General features: G+C 54.6%; 1 protein-coding gene across 14 annotated transcripts in view; it reads left to right on the top strand.

The window, feature by feature from the left end:
* TTC28 (tetratricopeptide repeat domain 28) overlaps nucleotides 1-12,438 on the top strand; it is a 580,310-nt gene extending 567,872 nt beyond the window's left edge. For 13 of the 14 annotated variants that reach the window (XM_055549377.1, XM_055549381.1, XM_055549379.1 and 10 more), the window contains 6 exons: nucleotides 710-941; nucleotides 1,430-1,506; nucleotides 2,795-2,818; nucleotides 3,213-3,342; nucleotides 5,906-6,013; nucleotides 7,072-12,438. In XM_055549377.1, coding sequence (XP_055405352.1) covers nucleotides 710-941; nucleotides 1,430-1,506; nucleotides 2,795-2,818; nucleotides 3,213-3,342; nucleotides 5,906-6,013; nucleotides 7,072-8,687 — 2,187 coding nt within the window. In that variant the 3' untranslated portion in view covers nucleotides 8,688-12,438. The remainder of the gene's footprint in view (nucleotides 1-709; nucleotides 942-1,429; nucleotides 1,507-2,794; nucleotides 2,819-3,212; nucleotides 3,343-5,905; nucleotides 6,014-7,071) is intronic. The other variant, XM_055549373.1, reaches the window with a different exon arrangement.
* Nucleotides 12,439-14,022: the final 1,584 nt, after the last annotated feature.

Below are 14,022 nucleotides of genomic sequence, written 5' to 3'. Positions count from 1 at the left end.
AAGGCAGTGGGAGCACAGAGTCCTGACAACGGGGCAGCCAGGGAATCCCCCAGCACCTGCGGGTTGTACTCTGGGGGTGTCCTGGACAGCACTCTGTCCCCACCAGGGGAATGCAGGGCAGGGGACATCTTAGGACCAGCCGATTCTTCCCTCGGAGTCAAGGGACCGAGGGAAGGTGCGCGGCTGCTGCAGGCGCCGTGGAGGCTCCTGGAGAGCTGAGGGGCTGGCTGTCACCTGGCGGGCCCAGGACATGCGGGACGAGGTCCAGAGCTCAGTGCTGCAGGCCGAGGAGTCGGAGGCCTGGGGGACACAGGCCCAGTGAGGGCACCTCCTCGTGTGTGTGCGGGGTCCTGAAGGCCTGAGGGCTCATCCTGGTGACGGGCAGTCAGCCTGCAGCGTTTGGGGCAGGCCCTGGGCAGGAGATGGGTTTCCAGACAGATCTCCCATGTGCGAGGAGGCGCCCAGAGCCTGGAGCCACATTAGGGAAGGGCCAGGGCTCTTTGGAGCCCCCCAGCCCTCGCTGGCTGTTGAGCGTGGCAGTCCCTCCCTTGCGGGGCGCTGGCTGCTGCTGTGTGGCCCTCAGGCCAGGGTGTGGCGGTCAGCCCCACAGCGCTCCCCACACTGGCTGTGTGCTCCCCCAAAGCCACCTGGAGAGAAACCAGGGTCCCCACCCCTGCCCAGAGCAGCGCCTCACCCTCTCCCCCCGCAGGTGGAGAAGTCGCTGCAGCGCATTCAGAACGGGCAGCGCAACGCCATGTACACATCCCAGCAGAGCGTGGAGAACAAAGTGGGCGGCATCCCTGGCTGGCAGGCGCTCCTCACCGCTGTGGGCTTCCGGCTGGACCCCCCGGCCAGCGGCCTGCCAGCGGCCGTCTTCTTCCCAACCTCTGACCCGGGCGACCGGCTCCAGCAGTGCAGCAGCACCATCCAGTCCCTGCTGGGTGAGCCTCGGCCGGCGGCACGCGCAGGCTGGGGGGCTGTGGTCCCCGCCGCTCTGGGACAGGGAGGAGCCGGGGTCTCCGGAGTCCCCGACACAGACTCCTCCGGCCTGGCGCCTCCATCTGTGACCCCCAGCTCTCCCCCTTGCGGGGTGGACAGCAGCAGCTCAAACGTTTTGTTGGCAGCTTCGGGCCTGACAGAGCCCTGTGGCTGAACCCGGGGTGACGTGGTCACAGGGCTCCCCTTCTTGCATCGCTCGGCAGGGGGTGATGCTGCCTGAGCGACCGGTCAGGGTCCTGGGGTGACCACATGCAGCCTCCAGCTGCCCTTCTCAGAGAGCATCCAGGTGGGACTTGGACACACAGTCTGGCTGTGCTGAGCTTTTGAAAACAGGAGCAAAGCTGAGCATTTGGGGCGCATTCCCCTGGGAAGGTGCAGACTGTGGGTGCAGTGTGCCCCTCCAGATGACGCCGCCTCCTCCTTGCTGTAGGTCTGCCCAACCCTGCCCTCCAAGCCCTCTGCAAGCTCATCACAGCCTCGGAGACAGGCGAGCAGCTCATCAGCCGGGTGAGTCCAGCGGGAAGCGGAGCCTGGGGGCTGGGCCGCATTGGGGGACAGAGCTCCGACCCTGACAGGAAGCTCAGCCCTTGGGATTTGAGGGAGAGGCGAGCGCTGCGGTACATCGGCCAGCACGGAGGAGCTGGTTCTCAGGCCCTCTCTGGGCGCTGAGTGCCAACAGCGCTAGGGCCTCAGGGGACGCCCAAGGGGCCCCAGTCCCCTGTGGTCTCAGGGCTCTTCCTGACCTCTGCATCCAGTGGCCTCCTGCACTGGGCACCCCTGACCACCAGCGGCCCAAGCCAGCAGGTGTTCCCGTACTTATTCTCAGGTCAGAGCGTGACCCCTGCCTGAAACAAAACCACCACTGAGGTGGTGGTGAACACAGTCACCTCTCATGGAAGATACTGCTTAGCGGGTTTTTCACGAAGTACTTTCTTTTAAGAGAAGGTAGATCTAATTTAGAGAACTGGAGGATTCTAGCCCTTGGCATCATGTAGGCTGTTCTCGAATTGGCCACCGAGCTTCAGATCTTCCTCTTGGCCTGTGCAGGTCTGGAACAACCCCCTGGTGACAATGTAGTGACCCCTGAAGAGGATGGAGTGGTTTTCTGAAGTGTAATAATTTGACAAAGTAATATGCATTAGTAGGTCTTTACCAGCAGGTTTCCTTTTAGTGGAGCTGTTTATCTGGAAATAAGCTGCTCCGTCGAGGGTTCAGCCCTGGCGCCTCTCCCCCCAGCTGCCTGGGTGGTTTCCACCCTGATTCGGAGCATAGCTCACTGATTGTGAGTTTCTGCTCATATTATAATAAGCATTAGGATCTGCTTGTTGGGGAGAATCAGGAAGACACTTCAGGGCTACAAGCCTGTGCTCTAACAAGAGAAAAGGCTAGAGGCGCGTGCGCAGGGTGAGGCTGAGCGTCGGAGCCAACTGCTTACTTTCTTGCTTTTGGTGGCAGCACGGGGGCCTCCACAGCCCCTGCCCCGGGATGGCAGGCACTTCTGAGCCACTCGAATTGGAGACTCTGCTTTGGAGTGGCCACGAGGGCCCGCGGTCCCGTGCCCCGTCCTGGCGAGGAAGGGCAGGCGGCGACCTCTGGGGCATCTGGCGGGTGTGGCTGCGCCTTCTCCTGTGTCCCTGCTGACTCTCGCTCCTCTCCGCTGCCCGCCGGGTCAGAGCCAGCCCGTGTGGCGCTTCCTACGGCAGTGATCAGCTTGTGGTGCATAACAACCTGTGCTTGAGTCTAAACTCTCTTCTCTTTCTCTTTCTCTCTTTTTCTTATACTCTGCTGGCCGAAGGCTGTTAAAAATATGGTTGGAATGGTGAGTACCACTCTAAGTAGCACTGTCCTCAGGTGAGCCCCTCGACCCGCCCGCCCCGCCCCCGCGCTGCTGGCTCAGGTCCGCCCCCGCCCTGGCTCTGGCTCCCTTTCCGGCTCCGCCCGCTCTGCTCTGGATCTGACCTTTCAAGTTCCCTCAGAACGGCAGGCCAGCAGCCCCGGGGGGAGTGCTCACACTCAGCAGGTGTCTGGGAGCCCCCTGCCCCTCCTCTCGCCCCGAGCCCCCCGCTCCCACGGAGAGGACAGAGGGCAGCAGGCACAGAGGCCCCGTGCAAAGAATGTGAGGCGCTGCGCACACAGGAGGTCGCTAGCCGTGCCGTGCCCCGCGCGGGCAGCTTGCGCGCGCCCGGCAGGCGAGGCTGACGCTCTCCCCTCAGCTCCACCAGGTGCTGGTGCAGCTGCAGGCCGGCGAGAAGGAGCAGGACTTCGCCGCGGCGCCCATCCAGGTCTCCATCAGCGTCCAGCTGTGGCGGCTCCCCGGCTGCCACGAGTTCCTGGCGGCTCTAGGTAGGCCCGCGTCCGCGAAGGGGCTCCTTTCCTTCCACCTTTCTTTTTAACCTGTTTCTCTCCTAGTTTCTGTTGGGTGGCATTGGTAGACTCTCGGGTCTTAGCGTTGTTTCCGTGTTTATTACTCAGTGGCTAACGTGAGGGCTGGTGCTTCAGCACAGCTCCCAGACGGCCTTCCGGCTGCCCCCATCCCCTACACGGTGATTTCCTCCTTGCGCTCGGAGTCATCATGTTAAGATGAATCTGCTGGATTGCAGTACTGCTGGGAGTCAAGCCATGACTACAGCCTAAAGAAAACTCAGGATTTCAACATCGGGCTCTATCACTGGCTACTCAGACTTGGCAGAGAGAAAAATACAATTGAAAGTGCCTTTGACTGACCATAGAAACCTAGGACGGCCTGTTGCAAGATCCTCCTTCAGTCAGGACACTCTCGCTCCTTCAGCGCTGAGAGCCAGTTGAGGCAGCTCCCAGCACCACTGCTGCCTCCTCACTGCAGGCGCACCTGCTGCTCCGTCGCCCTGAGAGGCATGCACCTGCTGCTCCGTCGCCCTAAGAGGCATGCACCTGCTGCTCCGTCGCCCTGAGAGGCATGCAGCTGCTGCTCCGTCGCCCTGAGAGGCTATGCCGTCCTGTCGCAGGCGTGGGGGAGGCAGCAGTGAGCACAGGACAGAAGGTCCTGCTCTTAAGAGAGCTTTCATACCAGAGGGGACAGACACACACACAGAAAGACGCAGCCTAAGGGGAGCAGCTCAGAAGTGAGGAACGCCGGCACAGACAGAAGCATCAGGGTCACAGAGACAGGCAGGAGCCCCGCAGGCCCAGAGCCTGTGGAGGAAAGGTCCAGGCCGAGGGAAGAGCCTGAGGCAGATGCTGGGGTCGAGACACCGGTGGGAGGCCCTTGGTTTTTAGTCTGAGGGAGTGGGGATCTGATGCCTTGTGGGAATGCTCCTCCCACACGGGAAGCCTGGGAGCCTTTTCTAGCCCATTTGGATGACCCTTCCCAGCCCATCTCAACTTGGGGGCTTCCACGTGTCTTTGGAGGCAAAGAGGGAACCCACACAACCCCACAGGGGTTCCAAATCCCCTGGCAGTAGGTACTCTGAGGTCTTTTAAGATTCTTATTATTTGCTTGTTTCTTGTGGACCATAGCCTTCTTGGTATAAACATAGTACATTTATGTCTAGTAAGCATAGTCACGAACAAGTGGAGCAGGGGTGAGAAGGACCAGCTCCACACCCAGGATGGTCTCACTTGTATGAGGCCGCAGGTGCGGCAAGACTGGAGCCGAGGTCTTTCTGTGAGGAGGAGCAGCTCCTGTCCTCCCGGGGACAGGCTGTGTCGCTGGCACGCTCTCAGGTTGGGGTCCTGGGTGCTTTTTGTTGATGCTCCTCTACTTTCTGAATCCCACTGATACTCCAGGGTGAGTTGGGAGAACTACCCCCTCCAGCCCTCGGCAAGTCACAGGCTGTGGCTTATTTAGAGAACTCAGTTCTGTTGGGACAACCAGTTCAAGTCCCCTTGATAGCAGATTCTAAACTAAAACGTTATTAGTCACTCATTTTCTAAGTGCTGAGTTCTCTGAGACCTTCCTGTTGGTTTCAGGGTCTGTTTATTTTTGAGTTCAGAGGGGGGAATCTCCAATAGCAACCAGAATGCTGAGTTCAAGGCACCTCTATTGAGTCCAGTTCCCAGACCCAACACAGGAATTACAAGAATAAAAAAGACAGGTTTCTCATCTGGCGCTGGGGTCCTTGCTGTGGGAACACTGAGGTGAGGTGGGAAAGGGCCTGGGAGCGCCGGGCTGCTGCCGGCCCCAAGTGTCCACACTGTTTGAAGCAGAGCTCAGTGATCTGCTGGGAGGTTAAGTGAAGACGTTCTGAGCCGAGCCCCTTAGGCCCTAAGTCCTTACCTGCTGGCTGCCTCCGTCGTGGCCCCGATGAGTCTGAGTGCTGCGGCAACAGCTCGTTAGGCAGCCGCCCTGCCTTTGTTGTGCCCGCGCTGGGTCTTATTAGACTTGGGGCTGCTCCCTGGGGGCTCCGGCGGGGCAGACTGAGTCCCTGGTGGGCGCTCCAGCCCAGAGTAGATTCTGCAGCATCAGAGAAGCTCGTCTCAGAGCCCTTGGGGCAGACCGTGCCCACGCGCAGAGACACCATCCTTGCAAAGTTCCCACCTTCTTCTGCACCAGCTTTAAATGTCCGGCTGAACAGAGGAGCCGGTGTTTGTCCTTGACAGTCTTCTTTAAGTGGACTGTCCTGCAGAAGAGTGGAGACAAGTGTCAGCGAGCCTTACTACTCCCAGCTCCTCTCTGGAGAGGGCAGGGCAGGGCAGCAGCCAGCGCTGTATGGAAGGACAGCAATCAGGGGAGCCCCCTGCATGGGTGTGAGGGGTGCAGTGCCCATGAGTCCTCGTGACTGACATTCTCTTGACCGATGTACAGGCGGGGCTTTCCGAGGGGTCTGCACAGGTTCCCCAGGACAGGGTGAGAAGCCCTAGAGTGCACATCCTTTTCAGGCCCGGGAATCTTCCTCAAAGAAGGTGTTTACGGTCTTTGTTTCTCTAGGTTTTGATCTCTGTGAGGTCGGTCAGGAGGAAGTAATCCTGAAAACCGGGAAACAAGCCAATCGACGGACCATGCACTTTGCGCTCCAGGCCTTGCTCGCGCTCTTCGGTAAGAGCGCCTCGCGGCTCCCAGGAGCTACAGGCATGGCCCTGGGTGTGGTTTGGGAAGGGGAAGAATTAAGTGAGTGAATGTCTGCTCTATGTCAGGGAACGTTCAAAAAACAAGCTCCCTGTTCTGCTGGACCTCAGCTTATGGTGTGCACACGTACAATATATGTCAGACGAGGAGATTAAGGGACGAGGATGTGCAGGTGGCATCAGAGAAGAGGCGCCGCGGGAGGGGCGGCGCCCAGAGCTGGCCTGCAGGGCGGTTTTCAGACCCTGGGGCAAGCCTGCCCCCCTAAAGGGGCAGAATGAGGCTGAATGCGGGCGCTGATGGTGTCAAGGCTTGACGGCAACCGGCAAAGCCTGCTGACAAACGTGCTCAGAGAGGGGTCAGAGGTGACAGCTGCCAGGCTGGGCTGCCTTCGCCGAGACGGTGAAGGTGGCAGGACTGGTCTGTGTTCCCTCTTGGACATGTTCGTAGGCAGCTGGTCAGACGAGTCCAGAGTGGAGACACTGACGTGCCCACAGGGCTCAGGCGAACAGGACTGTCCTGTGGGCCCTCCTGGGGTCAAGGTCACAGACGAGGCAGGGCCAGGGAAGGTTCCCAAGATCACACCAAGAGCCAGGTGTGATCTGTGCAGAAGCGGGCAGTGAATGCCAAGTTTGGCGGTGACCACTGGTGACCTTTACATGAGCTGGGGAGACAGAAGCCTGCCTGGAGTGGGTTCTGAGCAGGCGGGACGAGGGTGCTGGGATGTGGAGTGATGCAGCCGCAGCTGGAAGGGACGGCGGGTGAGGGTTCAGGCAGGGGCGCCACCGAGCGGGGCATGGCCGCGGGGCCTCGGGAGATAGGGAGCAAGTGGGGGTGGGCCTGCTGGCGGGTCTGCAGCACCGGGGCCCCTCCTGTTTCTGTCCCCAGCGTGAGACTTACCTTTTCCCACAGGACTGTTTTCCAGGCTTGGGACAAATTCAGGTTGTGTATAACTCTAGCTTCTATGCATATGAGGATGCTTGTGAAAGAAGTCAGCACCACAGAATTCTAACTGTGCTCCTTTGTCGTAGATTCCACCGAGCTGCCCAAGCGCCTCAGCCTGGACAGCTCGTCCTCCCTGGAGTCGCTGGCCTCGGCCCAGTCTGTCTCCAACGCTCTGCCCCTGGGCTACCAGCACCCTCCTTTCTCCCCGACTGGGGCAGAGAGCATAGCCTCAGACGCCATCTCTGTGTACAGCCTGAGCTCCATCGCCTCCTCCATGAGCTTCGTCTCCAAGCCTGATGGGGGGTCAGAAGGTGCGGTCCCTCGGGGACGGCAGGACTACGAGCGGTCCAAGAACACCTACCCACCGCGCGCCGCCCTGCCCCGGAGCCCGCTGTCCCCGCCCGCCCGCCCTGCAGGCGCCAAGGACGAGGAGGAGTACGAGGGGTTCTCCATCATTAGCACGGAGCCCTTGGCAGCCTCCCAGGAGGACCCACCGACGGGCTTCTCACCCGACCACAAGCAGTCCCGCGTGGGGACAGCAGGCGGCGTCAAAGTCTCGGTGAGCTCAAGCACTCCAAACTCTCCTGTTAAAATGACTCTGATTCCCAGCCCAAACTCACCCTTCCAGAAAGTTGGAAAACTAGCAAGTTCAGATACGGGAGAATCAGACCAGTCGAGCACAGAAACAGATAGTACCGTGAAGTCCCAAGAAGAAAGTAACTCGAAGCTTGACCCTCAAGAGCTGGCGCAGAAGATTCTCGAGGAGACACAAAGCCATCTCATGGCAGTGGAGCGTCTTCAGAGGGGTGGCGGTCAGGGCGCCAGTTCTGAAGATGGCGTCTCTGTGCCCAACAGCGCTGCCGTCTTCCGAGCATCCGAAACCAGCGCCTTCAGCAGGCCCGCCCTCTCCCACCCGAAGAGCCAGACGTCGTCGTCGCCAGTCACCATCAAACCAAAGCCCCCAGCCAGGAGCTCCTCCCTCCCCAAGGTGAGCTCGGGGCACAGCAGCCCCACCGCCTCCGAGGCATCCGCCAAAGACAGCCCGAGCCAGCACAGCGGCCGGCCGTCGCCCGGCTCCGACTCGCAGACCTCCCTGAGCGACCAGCCTCTCTTCAAGCTGAAGTACCCCAGCTCCCCCTACAGCGCTCACATCTCCAAATCTCCAAGGAACATGTCCCCCAGCTCAGGCCACCCGTCTCCCGCGGGAAGCGCACCGTCCCCGGCTCTCTCCTACTCCTCGGCGGGCTCCGCGCGGTCCAGCCCCGCCGACCACCCCGACCTCGACAAGCTGAAGATGGCGGCCATCGACGAGAAGGTGCAGGCCGTCCACAACCTGAAGATGTTCTGGCAGAGCACACCCCAGCACTCCACGGGACCAATGAAAATACTCCGGGGGGCCCCTGGAACCATGACTTCCAAGAGAGATGTCCTCAGCCTGTTAAATTTGTCACCTCGGCACAACAAGAAGGAGGAGGGCGCAGACAAGCTGGAACTCAAGGAGCTGTCTTTGCAGCGACGTGGAGAAACACCCCCCAAAGCCCCGCCCAACGGACACTGGCACACGGAGACCACCTCGCTGAGCACGCTGCCGCTGCCCGCCCGCCCACCTGCCCCGGCTCCCACGCGCCCTCTGAGACTTCCTTCTGGAAACGGCTACAAGTTTCTGTCCCCAGGAAGATTTTTTCCTTCCTCTAAATGCTAAAGCATCTTCTGTGCCCACCGACAGCAACCCGGAGCGCAGCGGCCCAGCCGGGCTCTCCGCACTCACTCGGCTGCCCTGCATGCGCCGCCCGCCCAGACGCCCCGCCCGCTGGTGGCCCCCGGGGACTCTGGGCAGATTCACCAAAAGCCAGGACTAATGTGGAGCTGGTACAGGATGCGCACGGAATTTTCTACACACGTCACCAAATGTTTACCTGTGAGCTCCCTCTTCTCCTCATCTTTGATGCGATTCAACAGGACTTTTGTACAAAAATGGTCAAGGTTCTGGGGCGGGGGAGGAGAGGGAGTACCTATTTTGCTAAGAGGTATATATGCAGTACCTTTATACACAGAATACAGAGCTTTTGTAAGGCTTTCAGGTGCTGGTTGGGGGTGGGATGCATAAAATCTAAGTTGAATTCTACATGAAAGTGTTGTTATAAACTTGCCAAAAAACAGGATACCGGTTTTAAAAATGCCAATGATTTGTAATTAAATTGTAGCAATTCTGGTCTCACGGTACTGTAACATCATAGAACCGATGCAATAATTCACCTGGAAATAGTGCTTCCGTCCTGAACTCTGCTCTCCTGAGCTCTACAAATGTCCTTGGAGCCCCATGGTCAACCAAACTTGAAAATTTTCGTAACTCCTATCCAGGCATTTTAGAACTATGCAATTGTGATTTAAAATGCAACTTTGTGCTTTTAAAACATTACTGACCTTTTTTGTACATGGATAAACAACTTGGTTTTGTTATCAATAGTACTTTGCATTTATAGCTATTATTTTTAAAAGCTCAAAAAGTTTTTTAAAACGTCAAATTTTGAATAGTCATCAATAAGTAATTATCAAATTTTGGGGGGGGGGGAGTTTGAAATTATTCAGTTTCCTTAGAAGAAAAAAATAGCAAAAAAAAAAAAAAAAAAAAAAAACAAACTCATGGCTAACTAGATTTAACCAGAATCTAGCCTTCCAGCTCCTATCCCTTTACTTCCTGCTTAATTTTAATTATCTTTTCCCAACTCCAGGCTTCAAACACCCCTCCTATCTACATCTGCTGCCAGGTTCCCACCGTCCCAGCACCTCCCACCTGTGAACTGCATGTGACCCCCGTCTTGGTGTGACCGGTGCCCCTGGCTCCTGTGGTCTGAGGACAGACCCTTACTGTCCACGGCCTCAGAAGCAGGGCCCTCTGCTGGGATATGTACCTCTGAGTTACTGCTCAACAGGGAGAGAGGGTCTTAAATGTGTTGTCATAGGGGGAAAAAAAAGAAAAGAGGGACTCTTTCTCCAGCTATGATGGTTCCCTGATACTGCCGCCAGCCAGGATGAGACAAAAGAACAGTCTAGTAGGGGTAACCATTAACTTATTTTATAAGGAAAGGAAATGCTGAAAATCATGTCAGTGCCAAGTGCAGTTGGAGAACATAAGCCACTTTTAGGTAATTCTCAAGTGGAAATCCTACTTACTACCTCCTCACTGTGAAGGTCCATCCCACGAAGGCAGCAGCCTCTCGTCCCGGGACACCAGCCACGGGGAGAGGACAGCGGGGCCTGGCAGCAGCCTCACGACGACACCCGGCGGGGTTAACCTCGGGGAGGCCTCATTTGATTCACACACACTGACCACCTGTCTATTAGTCCTCACTGTTCTCTGCAAAGAGGGAAAGATAATATATACTCAATCTCTCTTACTCTCCTGAGCTGCATCATAGAAACTTTTTGTGTTTAACCCAACAGCCATGTTGACAGAAGCAAGGAAGTCCCTCCCATCCTAACCCCGATCCCAACACTGGAAGAGAAATACTTTTATCAAGAAGCAAGCAACTATGAGGCTGTCTTTATGTCTTTTGTAAATGATAATAAAAGTACCAATGTAGCAAATGAAAGCCAAGCTTATAGCACTGTGCATTTAGATAGCAAAATCAGGTTCTCAATAACAAGAAACAAACCTCAAAAGTGAATTTCTGAATCCGCACACATGTAGACAGTTAGGCTCGTCCTTTCTCAGCACCTCTCAGCCTCTTTCCCAAGTGCCAAGGAGCCCCGGAGGAAAGGCCGGTCTGTGCTCCGGCCCCGGGTGCCCACCTCCAGCACAGCCCCCTACCACCCGGACCGCTTCTCCTGGTTACCAAGCCAGCTGGAAGGACTCATGGGCTCCGGCCCCGGGTGCCCACCTCCAGCACAGCCCCCTACCACCCAGACCACTTCTGGTTACCAAGCCAGCTAGGAGGACTCGTGGACCCTGATTTGGCTTTAGTCTAAGTACATTTGTTGTTGTAGGTTTCATGTTCAAAAGCCAAATGGAATATATGATTTTTTTTGGGGGGGGGTCCTGGATATAAGCTTCAATGAAGGAAAGCAAAGATGATAAAATCAAGACCAATTGCCACTTCTTTCTGTTTACTGTCAGTCTTGGTGTTTTCTATTCAAGTGAAACGGATGTAAAATCCAAGTGAATTTTTTAGACTTCCCTGAAAAAAGGATGCACTTAAAAATTATGTGAGATTGTAAAATTTGCAGATTTCTTTGTACAGATCAGGGGTTGGCAAATGACCTCCAGGCTAAATCTGGTCAGAGGCCTGGATTTTTACAGCCAAGAGCTAGCAATGGATTTTACATTTTAAAATATTTATATAAGTATCTACATAATATTGTGATTTTTACCTCTTGGTCCACAGAGCCTCTTATGAAAACGTTTTGCTGACTCCTGGTCCACATGGCAGAAAACACCTGGCTCATGTTCTGTTTCTAGGCTCGGAAAGCGGACGTCAGGCTGTGGACAGACTGACGGGGTGTGTGGGAACCCGAGCCCTGTGGAGGGGAGGGACGGGCCCTGGAGGAGTCCTTGGCTCCCTGCCCCACGTGGAAGGGGTCGCTGGGTCACTGTATGCAGACAGCATCGGACAGGACTTCTTTTTCAGCTCAGGAAACTGGAACCCCTGCCCCTGCTCCATCAGACGCAAATACGCAGGCAATAAAACCTCCCTCTCCTACAAACCCTGGCAGTAGATCTTACTTCTCACCAGTGGGCCATGCAGGCAGGTCTGCACACTTCACTCATCTTAAGAGTCCATTTACCAAGACACAGTGAGCCACTCAAGCTTGCGTTCTGATGCGTGTAGAGAAACGAGAATGTTCTCGCCTCCACCCACTCCCAACAGTCCCCAGCCCACACGCTGCCGTACATGCGTCCATATCTGCCCGGCTGCCCAGGGGAGGCCGGCAGGTGGTCGCCGCCACGGGTGCCCAGCAGTCCCTGTCCCGCATCCCAGCCACAAGGAGAACCGCCACTTCGCTAGTTTCAGCTCAGGCTGGGAAAAAAACCACCACACGATAATCGGGCTTGCTTTTAGTCAGTAGGCAGAATGTGAAAACTGTGTAATTTTCATCACATATTTTGTTCTTTTACCTAAAAGAACTTGTACATGTGCTTTGTGAACTGGGCCCCCATCTGTGCCAGGTCCTCCAGAGATGCCGCGTGGAAGGACACACGTGGCCACGTCTCCCTGCGCACATGCCTTCCCCACGTGGCACTCATGCCCCTGTATGCAGTGTTAGCCACCCTTGGCCTATGTGGACTTTTTTTTTTTTTTTTGTAAATGACAGTTTCCAGATGGCATTAAACTTTTTATATTATGAAATTTACCATGTAAAAAGAACTTGGTATTTTTATTGAGATTGCTAAGGCACTTGGCCTTCCTTTGTGACTTCCGTGTCTATTAAAGCATGAGTTCCCTTGGTTTTAAGTGCCATATCTGAGTCACTTTCTTTGCGTGTTCCACACTTTCTAGGTTTCTCTGCAGTACCCATGGGATCGTGGCATTAATGAACACAGACTGCTGTCTGGAGTTTGTCCTTATGAATATACTTCTGTCTCATGTTTGCCAGTGCACAGCAGAGGTGGCCTTCTGCATCCAAACAGAGGCCTCCGGTGCCACCATGGGAGCTTCTGGGGTTTACTTCTATCAATGACAGAGGAGTTTCTTCTCTGTTCTGTTCAAGACTGGAAGTTTGCACAGCAGACCACAATCTTTTTCACCCGATAAAGTAAAATATAAACTTATTTTTAGTTCTGCTTACATGCTACTTTCAGGAAATACATAAATTACTAATAGCTTAAAATTAAAATTGATTTTAAATTTCATGAAAATTAGTGGGTGCAGTGCAAGTGGCATTTTTAGAGAAAATTTACAGACCTAAATATTTATTTTCAAGGTTAATTTTAAACGTGTAACTGTTTAAAGCCCAGCCAGTGAGGCAGGATGCTCTGAACAGCCAGGGCTGTGGCACAAGCGTGCACTGGCCTGTCGGGAAGGAAGGCGCCACTGAGCACGCGAATGACGTTAGCACAACAACAAACCCAGAGAGTAAAGGGAGGGAATCACACAGAAACTCACAGAAGACAGTACAGAAGAGCACGGAAAACTTTGCCAAGAAAGAAAAATATACCAATTTCTGTGAAGGTTGATCACGTGTGTGTGTGTTGCACATGTATGTGTGAGACAGAAAAGGAAAAGTGGGTACAGCTAAAGTTGCAGCAGAAATTAGTCAGAAACTACTATGAATACTTTTATGCCAAAATATGTGAAAATGCAAGATAACCCCGGGATGTTTTAGGCATTCGTATTTACACAGTTGAGGGGCCCTAAATGCAGGGGATGGTGGGCCTCAGACGCAGGCTGGTGAGCATGTGACTTCAAAGTGCTGTGCACACAGCTCCTTGTTCACACACAACTGTTTCATAAGGAATTGAAGAATGTGTGAAAAGTGTTCTCAGCAACTACCCAACAAAAATTATCTTACATAAACTTTTAGAAAAAATACTAAAAACTCTGGTGCACAAAGGGAAAGAAAACTTGAAACCAGAGCCCAAGAAATTAAAACGGTGTCTGTAACTCCTTGCCCTTTATCCAGCTCTCCAAAACATACAGACCCAGAAGGTTTTACATATATTTTACTAAACTTTCAGGGACCGGTGGTACTCTGTATTTTCAAATGGCTTGAGAAAATATAAAAATAAGATATTAAAATCACTCCACGACGGTATTCTTAATTCTAAGATCAATAGATAGTATAAGAAAAAGTATAGGCCCATTTAATATATGAACCTGGACATGAAAATCTGAAATAAAACAATGACTGTTAAATTCCTGTGCCTTTAAAACTAGGAAGAAGTGAAGTCGCTCAGTCGTGTCTGTGACCCCATGACCTGTATGGCCTGCCAGGCTCCTCTGTCCATGGGATTTTCCATGTAAGAATACTAGAGTGGGTTGCCATTTCCTTCTCCATTAAAACCAGGAAAACGTAGATTGAAAGTGCATCTACGTGTC

Source organism: Bubalus kerabau, chromosome 16, assembly GCF_029407905.1.
Source record: "Bubalus kerabau isolate K-KA32 ecotype Philippines breed swamp buffalo chromosome 16, PCC_UOA_SB_1v2, whole genome shotgun sequence".
NCBI classification, from domain to species: domain Eukaryota; kingdom Metazoa; phylum Chordata; class Mammalia; order Artiodactyla; family Bovidae; genus Bubalus; species Bubalus kerabau.
The sequence above is the reverse complement of the archived record's forward strand: the minus strand, read 5'-3'. Positions and strand labels throughout refer to the sequence as shown.